Here is a 21081-nt window from a genome sequence, read left to right as displayed (position 1 = left end):
CTTCTTAAATTGTACTCTTGATTGCGCACGTTTATTTCCATACCGCAGAAATAAATCGTATTCCCCGCGTACGAGTCCTTCCAGTTTTTAATGAAAAAATGAAATTCGAAAGATTATACTACGAGAGAATGGTTTTATCCTAACAGCTTCGATTTGATCAGAATCTCTTTGAAATTGTAAACACCGGTACGATAAAAAAATAAATGAATTATTAGAAGATACGTATTTTCAAATTATCTATTTGCTTTCTTAGATATCGCTCTTCTTCTTGTTGCATTTCTATTCACGTTCCAATAGTGTGATTAGCGTCTGACTAGTTAATACTCGATATATTCAATATATTCAACGGATTATAATATTAGAAATACCATTGGTTCTTGGTAGTAGGAGTATTAATAAATCCAAATTTAATGAGACGCAGAGATCTATCTGGGCGTAGTCTCCTATATTTTTAGTACAAACAGACATTTAAGCTGGCCTCACACTATCCTGGTCGACTGTCCTTTACAACATTCTTCGATCAGTTTTAATCCAATCTATTATTAGATATTTTGTTGTTTTGATTGGCTTGTTTGCCATTGTCACATCCACGATTTACTACAACTGTTTTAGAGGAAATCGCTAACTTGTAGGAATCGCGAAAGTAAATTGTAATGTTCGTGGCACGTCCGTTCGATCTCAGTGTAAGTGCAGAAATATGCAGAATATTCGAAACATCTTCAAAATATTTATCCCGTATTTCATGCACGCAGTTATTTCAGGCACGTCACGCGTATACATTTTTGAAATAGCTACGTGCAAATATGAAACTATTTCTTTGGGAAGGAAGACGCTACATTCGAACGAACTCGAATAAATATTTCAACACCTTAGTAGGATATACTAATATACAAAATAAAAACTGTGGTCGCTTATGCTAATTAAAATTACTGAATAAATAACATGTACACCATCGTGAAACATATTATAACTTCTAGTATAACGTATATAAATACTCTAGTATTATGTATTCGGAAAAAAGAAAATACACGATTATTGAATGTGATATTATTAACAATCAGCTAGATGTAACGTTATTATAAAGTAATTTTAATGTTGGAAGTCTGGAGGGAGAAATTATAAATTCTATCTTAAATTATGTTCAAAACAAGATTAAGAAATATTAGTTTTAGTGTAAAAGTATAGTAGATTAAAAATAAACTACATATCAAATTTTCACCTGTACAATAAAAAGAAGAGCAAAATATAAGATTTTGTATATAGAGTCATCCAAATAAAAAAATTTCGTTATATTTTTATAATATTTTTGTGTTACCTATTTACTATGATAATAAATGTAATATTTACAATAAAAAGAAGAACAAAATATACGATTTTATATATAGAGTCATCCAATTAAAAAATTGTGCTATATTTTTACAATATTTTTGCGTTACCTATTTACTATGATAATAAATGTAATATTTAGAATAAAAAGAAGAGCAAAATATAAGATTTTGTATATAGAGTCATCCAAATAAAAAAATTTCGTTATATTTTTATAATATTTTTGTGTTACCTATTTACTATGATAATAAACGTAATATTTACAATAAAAAGAAGAACAAAATATAAGATTTTATATATAGAGTCGTCCAATTAAAAAATTCTGCTATATTTTTATAATATTTTTGTGTTACCTATTTACTATGATAATAAATGTAATATTTACAATAAAAAGAAGATCAAAATATAAGATTTTATATATAGAATCGCCCAATTAAAAAATTGTACTATATTTTTCTAATATTTTTGTGTTACCTATTTACTATGATAATAAATGTAATATTTACAATAAAAAGAAGAGCAAAATATAAGATTTTATATATAGAGTCGTCCAAATAAAAAAATTTTGTTATATTTTTATAATATTTTCGTGTTACCTATTTACTATGATAATAAATATTACAAAAATATTATAAAAATATAGCGGAATTTTTTATTTGGACAACTCTATATATAAAATCTTATATTTTGCTTTTCATTTTATTGTACAGACGAAAATTTGAAAAACTCCGCTACATTTTTATAATATCTTTCTGTTACTTAATTATTATGATAATAAATGTAATATTTATTACAAAATATTAAAATATTACATTAAATTATTACAAAATATTAAAATATTACATTCATTATCATAGTAAATAGATAACACAAAGATATTATAAGAATATAGCGGAATTTTTTTTGTAATATTTATTATCATAGTAATTAGGTGACACGAAAATGTTATAAAAATATAGCGGAGTTTTTTTATTTGGACGTCTCTATATATAAAATCTTATATTTTGCTTTTCATTTTATTATACAGGCGAAAATTTGAAAAATTCCGCTACATTTTTATAATATCTTTCTGTTACTTAATTATTATGATAATAAATGTAATATTTATTACAAAATATTAAAATATTACATTCATTATCATAGTAAATAGATAACACAAAGATATTATAAGAATATAGCGGAATTTGTTTTGTAATATTTATTATCATAGTAAGTAGGTGACACGAAAATATTATAAAAATATAGCGGAATTTTTTAATTGGGCGATTCTATATATAAAATCTCATATTTTGATCTTCTTTTTATTGTAAATATTACATTTATTATCATAGTAAATAGGTAACACAAAAATATTGTAAAAATATAACAAAAATTTTTTATTTGGACGACTCTATATATAAAATCGCATATTTTGCTCTTCTTTTTATTGTAAATATTACATTTATTATCATAGTGAATAGGTAACACAAAAATATTAGAAAAATATAGCAGAATTTTTTAATTGGACGACTCTATATATAAAATCTTATATTTTGTATTACAAGTTTATTACGAGTCTGTAAGTTTTCGATAATTTAAGTGGGGAGTTATGTAATTCGTTATCAAGGAATCCCGAAATTCTTAAGATAGAAAAGGGAGGAATTTAGCGCGTAACATCCTGTCCTCTCTTCCACTCGCGTTGCTGTTTTCACTTTACGCAGGAAGTCGTCGAGCAAGCGGATCAACTCACTCGTGCACATTAAACGCGTGCCAGAGGTAATACGAGAAGTGATCGCGTCTCTTGACTAATTACAAACAACTGAATTTAGATGAGTCCGGGCGACGAACACATTATTCGGGCGAGTTCGTGTCGCTTGAAACGTTTAAATACATCGAAAACAGGAAACCGAACGTCCTCAAATCGATACAAAATGATCGACAGGAAACAAAGAAAAATTCAATGACCACAGTTACATCTCATTATTAACTACCAACTGTAAAATATAAATTTTTTGATTTCATTAACTAATTTTTATATATGTATATTTTTAAAAAACTTGTAAATTCATGGTTTCTCTGTTCAATATTTTAAAATAATAGAAAAGAAGCCTAAACAAGAAGTCACATCTCATTATCAAGTTAAACCCTTCCAACTATAGAATATAAATTTTGTGATTCCATTAAATAATTTTTATATATATGTATATATGTGTATTTTTAAAAAAGGTGTACGTAATATTGAAATCGTTAAAATCGTGGTTTCTCCGTTTGATATTTTAAAATAATAAAAAAGAGGCCCGATCGTCACGATTATTATTGTTTATTCGTTAATTTCGAATGTTCGAGCTCGATGTAAATTTAATACGGGCGTAACGAAGAGAAAGAAAAGAACTATGAAAAAAAGTATTTTGCTTTTTGCATTTTTCTTCTACGAGCAGCGTCGTCGCCGGCGGTTTTTAGATTCAGGTTACGATTTTTGGGCCAATGACGAATCCGCACATCCGGAGCCACTTAATCATCCAATATTAATATCACCGCCTTGCTTCCGCCACACAACCGTTCGCATATCTCTCTTTCGCTCCCTCCTTCCTTCTTATTGCCTTCACTGTCATCCACTCTGACTATATTTTCGGTGCGATGGTGGAGAACGAACAACAAGAATACGAGTACGAACCTGTCATACTTGTCATTTCGTATATCCTGCCCACGCTCGAACGCCGCGATTCGTGAATGAGCAATAATTATCGCGAAACTGCAACTTTAATCATGCACAGTGCAGAGCCGTACAAATTGTTGCAAATTGTTTTCGTCGAAAGCGAAAGATCGATCGCCAAATTACTATTTCTATCTATGGTACCATAGTAGTTATTATAATAGTTATTTTTAGAATTAAATTATCTATTTTTATAACTGCATAAACTTTACAATTTTCATTTTTTTGCATGCTTTTTAAATATTTGAAAATATGCAGGATGTTCGGCAACCCCTGGGAAAAATTATAATGGGAGATTCTAGAGACCAAAATAAGACGAAAATCAAGAATACTAATTTGTTGATGGAGGCTTCGTTAAAAAGTTATTAACGTTTGAAGTTTCGTCTGTACTGAATTTTTTTCTCGAAAGTGGGTAGGATTTCGGGAGTATGTCTATTCACCAAAAATTATTGTAATTGACCTCCCTAGCTAAAAATAATTTTTTTAGAACGATTTGAAATTTTTTTTTTTTCGTCGGAAAATTTAGGCACCTACTCCCTGTCGATTTTTCTTAAAAATTTGTTTTTGATTTTTAGTAATTTCGTTTGACGTCCTACAGAAAAGTTGTGTAATACTTTTTTATAGGTATCTATGAGCACTAGTTCAGAAAAAAGTTTCATTGAAATATATTCACTATTGTAGGAGTTATGGTCGTTTGAAAATGGGACCATTTTTATGGGGTTTTTCTGATTTTTCGAGGTTAAGGAACAACTTTTCGAATATTATTAGAATTTCTACATATTCTACACTAAAATACGCGTAGTTTGCTTTTTTAAACATTAAAATCGTTCAATCCGTTCAGAAGTTATGACGTTTTAAAGATTCGCATGAAAATTCGGGCAGACATTTGTGGTCTGAAATTATATTTTCGGTAAGGAATTTTTTTCTCGAAAATGGTTAGGATTTCGAGGGTATGTCTATTGACCAAAAATGATTATAATTGGTCCCTGCAATCAAAAATAATTTTTTTAGAACGATTTGAAACTTTTCAATTTCGTCGAAAATTTAGGCACCTACGCCTCGTCGATTTTTCTTAAAAATTCGTTTTTCACTTTTAGTAATTTCCTTTGACGTCCCACAGAAAAGTTGTCTAATACTTTTTTGTAGGCATCCATGAGCTCTACTTTCGAAAAAAGTTTCATTCAAATATATTCACTATTATAGGAGTTATGGCTGTTTGAAAATTAAACCATTTTTTTAGGGTTTTTCTAACATTACAGGGCCAAAGAACAACCTTTCGAATATTTTTACAATTGCTACATATTCTACACTAAAATACGCGGCGTTTGGCTTTTTGAACATTAAAATCGTCCAATCCGTTCAGAAGTTATGACATTTTAAAGATTCGCGTCGGGCAACATTTCTGACCATAAATTACATTTTCGTTTAGGAATTTTTTTCTCGAAAATGGTTAGGATTTCGAGGGTGTGTCTATTCACCAAAAATGATTGTAATTGATCCCCTCAACCGAAAATAATATTTCCAGAACAATTTGAAATTTTTTAATTTAATTGTTAATAACTTTTTAACGAAGCCTCCATCAACAAATTGGTATTCTTTATTTTCGTCTTATTTTACCTTTGAATCTAGCTTGTACTTATTTCCGAAGCGATTGTTTCGTCGAGATTGAGCAAATCCACGCAATTTAGTATTTGAAAGAAGATTTGTTTCAAGAAATAAATAATTATCAATAAAACAAATATCGTTGTTCAAATATTTTAGTGTCGTTATATTATTATGTTTCTAACAAGAATTCGTCGAAACGTGCCAAGCGATGCATTCATGGTTTTCTCGTTTCCTTAAAAATGGCGCCTCATTCTTTGGTCCCATCATGCAGCATTTCGCGTAGTGTTCAAGGATAGCTCCGCTGTGACGGTTTTATAGATTAGTTTATTCGAAATAGAAACCATTACCCATTTGTTCAAAATATAACCCATCAACAGTGAATCTACTACGACTCTAATTGGCACTTTTCCACGTTAAACAAGAGAAGCATGACCACGCTGTTTGGCATTTAACCGGTTGACTCTTTCATTCATGTCACTCAAAATCCAGCTCATTTCATTTTGTATGTTTTAAAGCAAAGTACAATGTAATTTTATGTACCGTTTCATGTTTCCTTGTATTTCGTATATAAATACATACTACTAAAATTTAAATATTTATTAAGTGACAAAAGATTCAGTTTGGCAGTAGCCATTGATCGACATCCAATTTTTCGAGTATCGTGCGACATTGTTCATCTCAAACCTGACTCATAAATGTACTATGAACATAATTACAGTAATAACATGCGCGGTATGATTTTACTTTTTCCCAAAAATATTATTCTCCTTCTCCTTTCTTGATACCCGACGAAATTTAAAGAAATACAAGGACTCAAACTAAATTCAAATATGGAGTTAGCGTGGAGTTAATTATGGAGATAAGCGTGACTTTGATTTTTCCAAAAATATTAGTATCTTCCCCTTTTATCGATAGGGAATAAAATTTTTCAAAATACGATGACGCGGACTCGAACTAAATTTAAATATGGAGTAAGTGTAAAATCGACGCCACGTCTTTGAAGATGCAATTGCAAACACTAAAGAAGTTGATGCAGAACTAGACAAAAGATTTCTGTCTACGACTGCATAGATTGGCGAACGTTGAACAGTAGTTCAAAGAGAACTCGGTGTCGGTTCGGACAGGATGTACATTTGTTCCAAAACTCGGTCAGTCATTTGCAAACATTCGAAGAAATTGTGGTTTCGTAAATTGCTATAGGACGTTGTCCAATTATAAGATCACCGTCGCCCACAGTTTAATACTCCACGTGCGAAACCGATGCATCAAAACTAACGGATCGAGCAAAATTTTGTCTTCCTGCGGTATAATATATATATATATATATGTCTGTCCAACTTAACTTTTATGCACCGAGTTGCAACATCAAATGCAGTTAATCAGAGAACTTCTCGAATATGTAATGAATGTAATTATTTTACATAATAGTGATAAACGGTAATTGTTTATAATAGGGGACTCCTCACCGACTTCGATGATTTTCAAATATGTTATAGTACTCATCATTCTGAATACATATTGTTTATAGCTATAACCCCCGCTCGGCTTTAGTTTATGAGATATTTGTAAAATTCTTTCTATACTATTACGTTGTTATTTTGCATACAGCGTGTTCGGCTACCTCTGAAAAAAAATTTAGAATCTGTAAATTGTGTGAATATCAAAATTATATATATGAATTGCCCAAATAATTATTTTCTTCAAAAACAAGAATTCTGTAAATCTTGTGAATATCAAAATTATATATAGAGTGTTTGACCAACCCTGAGAATAATTTTAATGGGAGATTCTAGAAGCCAAAATAGGACGAAAATCAAGAATATCGATTTGTTGATGAAGGTTTCGATAAAAAGTTATTAACGTTTAAAGTTCCGCTCGTACTGAATTTTTTTCTCGAAACTGAGTAGAATTTTGGGGGTATATCTATTCATTAATAATGATTGCAATTGACCCGCCTAGTTAAAAATAATTTTTTTAAAAGGATTTGAAATTTTTTAATTTTGTCAAAAAAATTTACTCCTCGAATTTTTTCCTCGGAAGTTGGTAGGACTTCGGGGGTATATTCACTAATAAAAAATTATTGCAATTGACCCCCCTAGCTAAAAATAATTTTTTTAAAACAATTTGAAATTTTTTTTTTTCATCGAAAAATTTAAGCACCTATCCCCCCTCGATTTTTCTTAAAAATTCGTTTTTCATTTGTAATAATTTTGTTTGACGCCCTACAGAAAAGTTGTCTAATACTTTTTTGTAGGTACCCATGAGCTCTACTTCAGAAAAAAGTTTCATTGAAATATATTCACTATTGCCGGAGTTATGGCAGTTTGAAAATTAGACCTCTTTTATGGGGTTTTTTTTATTTTGCGGGGTCAAGGATCAACTCTTCAAATATTTTTGCGATTTCTACATATTCTACACTAAAATACGCATAGTTTGCTTTTTTAAACATTAAAATCGTCCAATAAGTTCAGAAGTTATGACGTTTTAAAGATACGCATGAAATTTCAGTGAAACATATCAATGGTATGGTCAGACATTATATTTTCGGTAATGAATTTTTTTCTCGAAAATGCGTAGGATTTCGGGGGTATGTCTATTCACAAAAAATGATTGTAATTGAGCTCTGCAACCAAAAATAATTTTTTCAGAATGATTTGAAATTTTTCAATTTAATTTTTTAATAACTTTTTAATGAAGCCTCAGTCAAGAAATTGATGTTCTTGATTTTCGTCTTATCTTGGCCTCTAGAATCTGCCATTAAAATTTTTCCAAGGGGTGGCCGAACACCCTGTATATAAACAAAATTTATTCAAAATGATAAATTCTATGATATATCTGAAAATAATCGAAATCGGTGATGAGTCCTCTATGATAAACAATTAGCATTTATTTAGAATAGGGGACTCTTCACCGATTTCGATAATTTTTAAATATATTATAGAACTCATCATTCTGAACAAATTTTGTTTATAGATATAACCGCCGCTCGGCTTCAGTTTCCGAGATATATGTAAAATTCTTTCGATACTATTACGTTGTTATTTTGCAAATATCTCGGAAACTAAATTGAGCAGGGATTATATATATAATGAAAACTTGTTCAGATTGCTGAGTTCTATAACATATTTGAAAATGATCGAAATTGGTGAGGAGCCCCCTATTATAAATAATTACCGTTAAATCAACTGTTTTGTTACTTTAACATCCGCATTGTTCGCGTAAAATATTTCATTACGACACAATACAATGTATAATGCATCCATATAACAGAAGTAAATAGTAGTCTGTAGTTTCCAAGTTTCTTAACATACGACACTAAAAATAAACATCTAGGTTTTCGAAATTACAGAAATTGTTTCCTCGACTAAAAGTAATTTTCCTCCTGTCTGATTTTTAGTTTGATAAAAATCACAGTTTTGTGCAATTTATAACAAGCAAATTGTAATACTTGTTACACTAAACTCTACTAATTTTTATGCAGTTTGAGTAGTATTCCTAGTTTTAAATTTCAGAAATTACATTTTCAATTTTTCTTATCAAGCAAGACATCGATAAATGCAAAGTAGAGTGTCAAACATGGCCTGGAATGAATCGAAAAATATAAAATATGCACGCAAATCCTTACTTTACAGTGTTTAAAAAGATCAAAAAGTTAAAAGAACCAAAAAGTATAAGGTTTCATTTAAAAAAATAAAGTCCCCGAGTTCCTTGTTACAACTCTACCCAAAAAATAACTAAAACTATTATTATTATAATAAATCTAGTGACCAAAGTTTGTATCCCAACCTGTATAGTTGTTCAATTATTCGCTCTTAACGTGCTAAATTTACCACACATTACAGCTGCCACATGAATCAAACACAGGAACTTGAACCCAACGTTAACTTCAAAATAATTCAACATGCTCGCGTGGAAAATAATTAACGCATAAGATGGGATTTTTGGAAAGACCGATACTTTAAAAAAGAAAAAAAGAAAATTAAAAACCCGCTGCACGTTCTCGTTTCGTTGTGAATACGTGCGTCTTGTATTCGACTTGATAAAATAGTGATTTCACGATATGATTTTCGGTTAAAAACATCAATTTTAAGTACTCACACGTTACGGTGCCACCCAACGATGGTAAAGGGATGTTGTTCAGTCGGATTTCGTTGAAATTCTTCTTTTGTATGGAGCTTTCTTGTACACTAGTGCTGTGCTGTTCGCTAACGTGCTGTTCCTCTTTCTGTTGAGTCCGCTTGGCTCTCTGGATCTTATGTGTACTCTGTTCTCGATATTCTTCCGAAGCCTACAACAGAAATCCAGCAACGTTTCACAGCAAACGGAAAACATTTAAACGCTGAGACGCGACTGTCTTCGAGGCGCTTTATAAAAATTGATGAAACGTAAAGTTTTATTTACAATTACAAGCATATTAAAGTAACTATAATATACGTTTCACATGTACGATCGATGGCCGTATTGCTTTGCTATTTTTATCAATAAATTAGAGACTTGGAAATAATAATTTTTGGAACAGAACTAATCAAAATATAAATTGTCGCGGTAGAACAAAGAAGAAACGGAGAAACATGAAAATTTACTTTTCGAGATTAGAAGTTCATTGACGTCTCTGTACGAATAAATTTATCAATAATCGTAGAATATAGTAGTAATTATTTGTTAGTCGATTTTAAAACATAACTATCTTATAAATAACTGTATGGCACTGTAAAACTGTTCTCGACACCAAGAAGAAAGGAATTACCCTTTCTAACTTTTTAAGCAATTTACATTTATTCAAACTGTTTTTAGTTCTTGAACACTTTCTCTCTTTACTGTAAAATAATTTCGGAATGCAGTAGTAAATTTTGGCAATACTACGCACAAATGCCGTCGATTAATAGAGCTTGCTAACGCCGACGATAAAAATCCACGACATTTCTGAAACCGAGTGATGGTGTTCGCTACAGCTCATTACGATAGAATCTACGTATTTCGAAGCTGGTAACAAGCCAAAGCACGCTGCGTGTAAAGAATTTATTATGTAACTGACACAGGATTATTGCAAAACGAGTATGTCACGTGAAAAATCCTTCAACAAAAATCTCATAAACAAATTTTGTTGACACGTTTCCCTATCTCCTCGAACCGAGAAAACAACAGCATGTACGTACATATTCATCGTTACTATTACAAACGATATTGATTTTCTATATCATTTCGTATCGTTAATAAAACCTTTCCTTTTTTAATGTTCAATATTCCCTTTTTCACCTTGACGATATTTTATCAGTCGATAATGTTCACGATCGAATCGCAGAGAATCCTAATTTACTTTTAACTCGAACACAAGATTAGTTTGATTTATAATGTAAGATTTTAATTCGAATTTAAACAAATTTTACGCGACACGCAGGGAAACCAACAGTGCACGAGAAGAACAGAAATAAACTGACGAAACGAATGAAATCCCACATTCTACATAGTTTTAGAATCGCAACAAGTGTCACTGTCATGATTTTCCATTAGCCAGTAATAATTTTACGAAAGCGTTTGCAACATAGTGGTTTTTAAGGCGACTTCATCATCGAGCTTTAGGAAACGTAATCAAAGTGTCGAAAATTTTTTGTTATTCTAATATATCGATATACTAAAAGTTAATTCTCCGGGAAGTAATATAAAGAAAAAAGGAAAGATTAAAAAACTTTTGTTTACTTGTCAAAATTGACCATAAGAAAAGAAAATTTCATTTTTTCTTCTTCATATTGTCAACAAGGCTTTTGACTGTTCGTAAAAAGAGGAAATTTATTCGTTTATTTATTCGTGACGCGTAAATATTCTCGATTAACTTTTGAAAGACGCAAAAAGAAATCTCCGACTTTCTCGACCCAGTTTCTCGACCCAGTTTTATTTATTCCCTTAAAATAATTACTTTTCGATGCTCAATTCATACCTTAGTACGTGTGTTAAAGTGTTAGCAGCAATATAGGATAGCAGGAACCATCTAGGACGGTGTCTGTCGCGAAACTCGTGGAAACCGACGATAATTTCGGGCACAATGCTGAATTGGATGTTACGATAATAGCTGGCCAGCCCCCACTCATCTATTTTACAAAAGATTTTTCGATGGCAATATGTGCTTGATCTAAGCGTTAATTAATCGTTTAAAAAAAATTTTAAAAAGCGTTTCAGCTATTTTTTAAACTTCCAAGTTTATCGACATTAAATGGCGCCTCCGCGATAACAGTGCTATTGTATGCATCCTTTCATGCCGCAAACCGAAAAGTAATTTTCAGAGTTTCAGAGTTCTGACTCGTTTTAATGGGGCACCTTGAACACTGATTATTAATTCCTTGAATTTCAAAGGTTTCCAAAAACAGGTACCGCCATGCAAAGAGATTGAAAATTCATCTGCGCTCAACGAAACATAATTAGTCACAGTAGAAAACAGCCTTTTGTTTTATGTATATTTATATAATTTATACGTATGCTCCTTGAAATGGATTAAATTGTTTAAAATTTAAACAACTCGTGGCTACATAAGTGTCATCATGAGTACATTAATTTGCTAGGATAGTCTAGCTGAAATGTAAGAAGAATGTAGCAAATTATACCGACGGAGGCGTGGAAACCAATCATTGAGATCATAGATCGTTCAACGAAATATTAGAAGGAAATGTTGCAGCCTGTATATTTGCGTAGCATGAGGCATGTATGCATGCACGATTAACTGCAGTTGCCAACAGTATTCGAATTTCTGAGATTCTGAATTAATCAGAAAGAAACGTATCCATGTTTCGAGTGTAAATATATGTATACTAGTACTGTTCACGCTTTGGAACCAGCGACCTCCATTTTGGAAAATCCACGATTACTAAAATTGAAAACGAATCAAAAAACAAATGGTCAGGTCTATAATCCTCGAAAAAGTATACAATCAGCGGAAAAGAATATATTAGATAATACAGATAAATATTACGAAATATGATTTTAAGCTACAATGTCTGAATAATAATAAATTCAATACAATCTTATTTTGCATTGTAAATGACATTTAAAAATTGATTTTCAATGTAAGCAAATCTTTAGGAAATTATGCAGTATAATAAGGCAGCCATTTCGAAAAAGTATGGTGGAAACGGTTTCGAGTATTTACCTACAACATAAATCGCTAATAGATTGAGTAAAGAATATAAAATTTAATTTTTGAAACTATGTTATTGTCCAAACTATCGATGAAAGATTGGAGCATTTTCAATGTGACGTTTGGTAGGAAATGATTTTGTTTCTCCATGAATGTGTAAAATTAGGTTTGCGTGCTGCTGTTTGAACTGTCGCACGTAGCCATAATCGCTAAATTGAATAATCATAACACGACCAAGTCAGACCTAGTAAGTACATGTATATTTCAAATTAATGCAAAAGTCTTTGGATTTATCCACTCGTATTAATTTAATACTCGTCCACTCACCTCCGCCTACTCCGAACGATTCTGCTTATAAATTTGGGAAAGCCTGACATGCACTGAAAATAGTTTAAGCCTCCCGCGGAGGACAAGATGCGTATTAGATTTCAAACTGAATCGTGCAATAAACTCAAGCAAGCCTTTCATAGCTCTACCTCAGCCATCGATACTTGGATTATCGATGACTATTGCATATCGATGGAATACAATCTTAACTGTCACTGTGGCTGTACTTTTACGAAGTTACTTTAATTAATAAATATTATTGATCTTCTTGATACATTTTAAAATGCGAAATTTCTGCACATTTTTTACAGGCTAAAAATTATTCGATTACCCATTGTGTGTTTATTATTCGCGTTAATAATACGTATACTGCAAAATAGTGGATAACTTTAATGGCGTAACTATATTTTCCAATAAATAAAAATAGATTCTTGTTAAAAGATTTTTAAAAAAATAATGCGTCCATTAGCAGGTAAAAATTACATGATTTCGCGTAAGAAAACGTATGTCACCTTCGTATGACCTCTACGCGTCCATCTGCCGAAAAGCTACATTGAATTCTTATCCGAACCATTTTTTGTAGCGATAGTTTAGTAGCAATTTGAGTTTCTAAATTGAAATTAAACACTCTGTGTATGACCGCCATTTTAGTTCTCGAGATGTACGCAAAAATATTCTTGATACTGCATACGGTATTCTGAACGCTCGCGGCGGGTTTAAATTAAGTTTACTAGAATTTTACGTTGTTTGGGTTAGTTTGTTTAATCCGTTGAAATTCATCGAGCACATTCTAGAACAACGTGAAAATAGAAAATTATTTCACGTTGTCGACCGCATCGCCATGGTCGTGAATCAATCTAGCACGACTTATAACGCATTGATTTTTCTGTTTTTCGTCGCCAAGCGACCGCCCACGCTAAAATACAGTGTAATCGTAAACTAAATTTAACCCAAATTTTTTTTTTTTCGAATATCTCGAAAACTAAAGTCGAACGATGCGTATAGATAAAAAATTCTTCGAAATATCATCCGCGAAGAGATACTTAAAAATCATTGAAATCGATGTCGAGGACCCTGTTCGTTCCAACAATTACCTGAATTTCGTTCCAAGAACAAGGAAACACGATATCTATAATTATAGATTCGGTGTTAATTAAAACAAATTTACTAGTCTTTATATACTGTAAGCTTGGATTGAAAACAACTGTTCCCTTAGATTTTACATGTACCCGGAGATAATTAACGGATATGCTTGAGCAACGGTGCAACATGTTCTGATACACGTCCAAGTGTTTAAATTAATTACGGCCGTGCACACATATGCCGCCGTAGTCAATTTAATTCGCATGATTGCGGGAAACAATTTCGAGAAGAATAACGGACGATTACAAGAACATAAACCGTTCGAAAAGTTGTCCACGAACCTACGACTACTGCCAACTTTGAATTTATAATCTCCTAAGAAAGACAGCCAAGAGAAACACAAACATCGGTAAGTATAACAGAACCGGTGATCTAATTTAAAGAAAGCGAAAAACCGAATTATATCGAAACAACGTTCGAATAAAATGCAGTATCCATTAAATCGTTGAACAATCGGCGAGGAGATGATTCCTTATAACAGATTAAATGACAAATATAGAATGTATTTGATCTATTAACTATACGTTCTTCAAGTTTAACGAAATATCAATATGTTTGATATAATATTCTACAAATATTCAAGAATAAATATTCATCCTTCCTATACAGAGAGTTCGGCCAGCCTTGGGAAAAATTTTAATGGGAGATTCTAGAGGGCAAACTAAGACGAAAATCAAGAATATCAATTTCTTGACTGAGGCTTCGTTAAAAAGTTATTAAAAAATTGAATTAAAACATTTCAAATCATTCTGAAAAAATTATTTTTGATTGCAGGGGTCGATTACAATCATTTTTTGTGACTAGACATATCCCCGAAATATCACGCATTTTCGAGAAAAAAATTCATTACTGGAAATATAATGTCTGACCATAACTGTCATAATAACATTACCCTGAAAATTGAAAAGTTTCAAATCATTCTGGAAAAATTATTTTCAGTTGCAGGGGTCAATTATAATCAGTTTTGGTCAATAAGGATACCCCCGAAATCCTACCCACTTTCGAGAAAAAAATTCCTAATCGAAAATATAATCTGAGGTCTGAAATGGTCCCCCGAAATTGTATGTGAATCTTTAAAATGTCATAACTCCTGAACGGATTGGACGATTTTAATGTTCAAAAAGCCAAACGCCGCGTATTTTAGTGTAGAATATGTAGCAATTATAAAAATATTCGAAAAGTTGATCCTTGACCCCGCAAAATGCGAAGAACCCTATAAAAATGGTCCAATTTTCAAACAGCCATAACTCCTACAATAGTGAATATATTTAAATGAAACTTTTTTCTGAAGTAGTGCTCATGGGTACCTACAAAAAAGTATTAAACAACTTTTCTGTAGGATGTCAAACGAAATTATTAAAAATGAAAAACGAATTTTTAAGAAAAATCGACGGGGGGTAGGTGCCTAAATTTTCTGACGAAAAAAAAAATTTCAAATCGTTCTAAAAAAATTATTTTTACCTAGGGGGGTCAATTACAATAATTTTTGGTGAATAAATGTACCCTCGAAATTCTACCTACTTTCTAGAAAAAAATTCAGTACGGACGAAACTTCAAACGTTAATAACTTTTTAACGAAGCCTCCATCAACAAATTAGTATTCTTGATTTTTGCCTTATTTTGGCCTCTAGAATCTCCCATTAAAATTTTTCCCAGGGGTGATCGGACACTCTGTATATCTATAATTGAAATAACAATTTTTGAATGTGTGTAAAGAGTGCCTTGTGCATGTATGCAAACTTACCTTGGATCGACTTATGGTCATTCTTTCAGAAGAAATGTAAACATATGAATGGACATAGACAAAATGATGGCACACTTGGAATAATATATTATTCGATACTATATTAAATATGCATGTATATTTCATATAATATAAACTGTTAAGCATGAACGAAATACATTTGTATGTGTTTTTAATAATGAATGGAACTACCTTTGAATTCTATAACTTCCACGATATAAAAATAGATTAAAGAATATTTCTTGCAAAGACGTATCGTTAATTCAGTGTTAATGTCCATTAATTTTCACATGATTAATTCCAGAGGACTACCTATGTTTACTAATCCATAAAGTAAACAAATGAAATTATATTGAAACAAAAATGATATTTCCTTCCAAACTAAAGTAAATTTTATCTCCTACTTCTTAGTATTTCATTTAAGTTCAAGAGTTATAATTTATTTAACAAATGTGAGCACTATTCTTCAAACTCCTGTAAAATTAACAATATTCAAAATTTTGAAAAAATTGAAATACGTTCAGATATTTCTAAAAACTACAATATATATATACACTTCTGTAAAATCCAAAATATTATTTCTAAAAATGTCCGTTTCGGTATGGAATAATTTCGTAATTAAGGGGCAGAATATGGTGCCAATTAAATAAGCGAAAGTACTGTGCAATGTTTCTTTTAAAATCATCCAACTTTCATATGAAAGGAGTGGTTTCGGAAATAATGTCACGGAATGATTAAAAGGGGCACCCTCCGCATAGAAATGAAAATTACATTAAGTGAGATAAGTATTCGTTTTAAAACTGCAATAATTCTTTTATGAAGTAACATAAAATTAGAAAACTCCTAAAAGACTGTTGGAAATAATAAAAACTACAAAACCGAATACGAAACGAGTGGTAATGACATTGTAAATAAAGTAAAGTACCAACTTACCGTGAAGGTGTAAAATCCATCTGGTACCGGTTGACCCCCAAATTTGATACTAAGAGTGTAGTCACCCGCATCCGCAACGGTATAATAAATATTGACTGTACCATCTCCATTATCCTCAATGTCAATGTCTACAACTTCACTAAACAAAAAATACAAAATATATCTAAAATGTTCATTACCACGCTAAATATGGTACTTATTTTCTATAGAAGGAAAGTATTATCAAAGTATTGTTGGTTTTGAACAGAAAAATGTGCGTTTAACAAAGTACAGAAACACGATCTTGAACATCTTGTAATATTCGTTGCACCGAGACCATTGTAGTAGAAATAGTTAACAAACGAGTATGCTTACCTTCCAGAAGTAGAACGTATACGACAGGTTACCGCGCCAAAGCCCGCGTTTTCGGTGTCCACGGTGATGCAATACTTCTCCCCTTGCGCTAAAGTATGCTGAATACCTTCTTTAATTTTACATTTTTCAGCTTGCCCGGTGGATACACTCTGAACGTTCACAGGACAATTCGGCACCTCTTTGCCCCCGTACTTCACGTTCACCTTGTAACGACCACAATCATCAGGTAGATACGTCGCCTTGTACTTTCCATCCCCAAGATTTTGAATCTCAACTTTACGAGGAATTTGGTCCGGACCCTGAAAATATTGTCAACTTCGATCACAATCTTTCGAAAGACATAAGACAGAGTGTCTCTTCCGGCACGTTGAGAACTAAACCCGTTTCATTAAAATTAATAACAAAATAAGCTACGTTGGGACGAATCTATCGTCGATGCTCACCAGAACTTGAACTTCCAGGTCACCGTAGCCAGCTTTGGAAGTGTCCACCACGAAATCAACGGGGAAAGAAGCAGTGCAAACCGACGACACTCCAGGTCCTGATAGAATAACTTTACTTGGGTCCACGGTAGACGGGATCTTCGGTTTCTGACGATTTCCTGGTACATTTTCACCTGCTGTCTCGGGTCCGCCATGCGCGGCACCCTTGCTCGTCTCTTCGTTTTCGACTTTGATACGGAAAGGTGACCCGGGAATGTGTTGCTCCGCAAATAAGATGGAGATTTCGTAGTCACCTGGCTCGAGTGGAATGTATTCAACGCTGCAGGATCCGTCGTAATTATCCTTGCATGTTAGCTTCACGTGACCGGCACCTTCCATGGATAGAGCCAAACCGCCATTACCGGCATCTGAAATATTCGACAGAGAATGTATGAAGTGACTGTACTTAAGGCGATTAAAAATGCTCGCTTGGGTATTTGATTATTTTACCTTTCGTTTCTATGGTGAACGTATTGATCTTATCAACGTATCCCTTTTGCAAAGCTGGTCCATACGCTTTGCATTTTCTGGGATCGTTCCAACGTTGAACGTTAACTGAGAACGGTGAACCAGGAACGGGGACGTTATCGTATAATACTTCTATGGTATGTGGCCCTTCTTCGAACGGCACGTAACTAACACAATAGGTTCCGTCCCCTTGAGGATTGATTACTTTCTCCAATTTGTTGCCACTGGGATTCTTGATCACGCAGGAAACCTTGTCGTCGTCGTTCTCCGACTTCACTATTTCTCGAGCGTCTATCGTGAACTCTGTTGGTTGTTTCGGACTTGGACCTAAAAGTCAGAAAAATGCAATATTTAGCACGCAGGTTTCCGACAAGTAATTATTAAATTCTGTAGAGTTATACAACACAACATGCTGATACTTCGTACAAAGTTGTAGCAATACACGCGCAAACATAGAAGTATTTATTGCGTATGTATTACTTAAAAAAGTAAAATTAATATCTTACTATCACAGTACACTCAAAGCACAGATGATGGAATAAATAAACAATTGTACCACTCGATTTTCCCCTGAAAAGTCTTTCATATTTATTTCACCAACTGTGCAAATACGAACTGAGCAAAACAATCATAACAAAATTAATCAATTGTTATCAAACATTAAACAGGAAAACTTTGATTCCATCATTCGCTGCAATCTTCTTTCCTGTTCCGCCGATTTGATCTTGTTTAAAAATCGTACAAATATAGGAGTCGTAGTAGTAGAGGCGCCATCGTCATTCAGAAACGATCGAACGCTGAATTACTTTCGTTTTAACGATCTTCGAATGCTTCTCTATTTCTGCTTTTACTGTTTTCATACACATGTTCGTTTCAGAGCCAACTTGGCGATGGCTCTACTATATTTATGGTAGTACGAAAATATTTTTTAACTCCTTCAACAACTCATCCCTAAACTTCGAAGCTCACGATGGACGACACTAACTGCGAAGGATCTGCGATGATGGTCAGGCATAGTATGCAACGCTCACGTAAACAATTCGTCAATTCTTTTAAAAAGCAAAAATAAGGAATGTCTAACTCCATGCATTAGTATTTCCAGTAACAAAGCGAAACGTCAGAGCAACACGATCGACGGTACCGTGTGGTTGAATGCCATTTCCGGTGACCTTGATTTTCGACACGTCCGTGTCCTTCACAATGATAGCCTGGAAGGGCGATCCGGGAATATGTTTCTCGTTAAACGTGATATTGATGCCGTAATCGCCGACCTCCGTCGGCAGATACGCCACGGAACATGTTCCGTCGCCATTGTCGCGACAGTTAATGGCAGCTTCGCAGGGTCCTTCGACGGTGACACCGAGACCACCCTGTCCAGCTCCACGAGTATCGATCACAAATTCGGCTGGCTTGTTTATCATTCCGCGAGATAGCCCCGGACCGGATGCTCGAACCATTTCAGGATCGGAACCGTGGACACAGGTCATACGATAAGGTTGGTTCGATATCGATTCCCCATCGAAACTAATCCCCAAAAGATATTCGCCGAGTTCTGTTGGCGTGAAGTTCACCAGGTAACCTTCGTGAGTGGGGACCACGTGGACCTTCGCACGATTACCGGAAGGAGCCGTAATCGCCACCTGCAAGTCGGCTGCTTTCCCTGCATCCTGAGTTATTATGCGGAACTGCTGCAAGCTGTTCACCGGAGCCGCTGCGAGACGGATTTAGTTTCTGACATTTTACTTTTCTCTTCTCAGTTTGTTGTGTATCACGCATGAAAGGAAATAAGCATAACGTAGTCGTTAGTTGCCTGATTTTCTTTTCACGTTAATCAATACATGAACATTATCGACACTTTTTCGAGGAATGTAAACACGCGGCATCCTCTCCAAGAAAGAATAAGCTGTCAGATACTTAAATATAAAAATACCATTAAGTCAATGATACAGTGAACTTAATAGTTAAAAATGGTACGAATATACCATCAGACTTATGTCCGTTGTCGACAAGTATTTAAAAATTATAAAATTATAGAGTCATTTGGTTTAATCATTTTCTAATAAAATTAAAGTATGATGCGGTCTACGTATATTACAGGAGCTTTCAATTATTATTTTCTTGCTTTTTTAATATTCATATTCCATTTTATCTACTTAATAAAATGGTGGTCACATTTGGATAACCACAAAGTACACAAATATTGTACCTTTAATATTTAATGATAGTTTCTTCTTTGCTCACACAATTATTACTATTCCAAGCATATGTTTTGTAATTAACTCTAAACATTACAAAGTATGAAACATAAAAATCAACTGATATCATATTATCCCCTAATTATTATAATATCATACAGTATAAAACCGTTAGTTTGAGCAAGTATAAAAATAAAATGAAGCATAAAAAGTGTATTATTTTCAAGCGAAGAAATAGAATAATTTCAGATTCAGTCTTTTTCTATCCCTCACACGCACCAGATATTATTCAATCAGGCAACCAACGCGATATATTAATATACAAGAAGAAGAGTATAAAATTTTCGACCCTTATTCGTGATGAATTTAAATTATTTTACACTACTAAAAGCATAAAATATTGTAACTATCGATGGTATCGTACGCGGTAATCTTTCCTCCATCTTTCAACACTAAACCTACCACGACCGGTCAAATGACCGTTTTTAAAATTTCGTTTAGAATTTCTGATTTCTTATAATATACGTAGAATGAATTTTTCAATATCACTTCTATTCTTATTGTATTGTTTTGTCATGATAGGAATGGGTATACATGAAGGTAGATTTAATGTTAAGCCAAGGCCTACCTTTCTAACCTTTCAGTTATATTTCATTTGCTAATTTTCCCTCATATTTTCTCCAGAA

At 32.8% G+C, this 21081-nt stretch overlaps 1 protein-coding gene across 6 annotated transcripts in view; it reads right to left on the bottom strand.

Annotated features, from left to right (window-relative positions):
- Positions 1-21081, bottom strand: part of Cher (filamin A protein cher) — a 63036-nt gene that overhangs the window by 20847 nt on the left and 21108 nt on the right. For 3 of the 6 annotated variants that reach the window (XM_076769806.1, XM_076769805.1, XM_076769807.1), the window contains 6 exons: positions 19342-19911; positions 18183-18527; positions 17694-18100; positions 17251-17549; positions 16897-17035; positions 9722-9911 (listed from right to left, as the gene is read on the bottom strand). In XM_076769806.1, the coding sequence (XP_076625921.1) occupies positions 9722-9911; positions 16897-17035; positions 17251-17549; positions 17694-18100; positions 18183-18527; positions 19342-19911 (1950 nt within the window). Of the gene's footprint in view, positions 1-9721; positions 9912-11558; positions 11676-16896; positions 17036-17250; positions 17550-17693; positions 18101-18182; positions 18528-19341; positions 19912-21081 lie in introns of those variants that run through there. The other 3 variants (XM_076769808.1, XM_076769809.1, XM_076769811.1) reach the window with 2 other exon arrangements.

Source organism: Colletes latitarsis, chromosome 7, assembly GCF_051014445.1.
Source record: "Colletes latitarsis isolate SP2378_abdomen chromosome 7, iyColLati1, whole genome shotgun sequence".
Taxonomy (NCBI): domain Eukaryota; kingdom Metazoa; phylum Arthropoda; class Insecta; order Hymenoptera; family Colletidae; genus Colletes; species Colletes latitarsis.
This window is presented reverse-complemented; position numbering and strand designations above follow the sequence as displayed.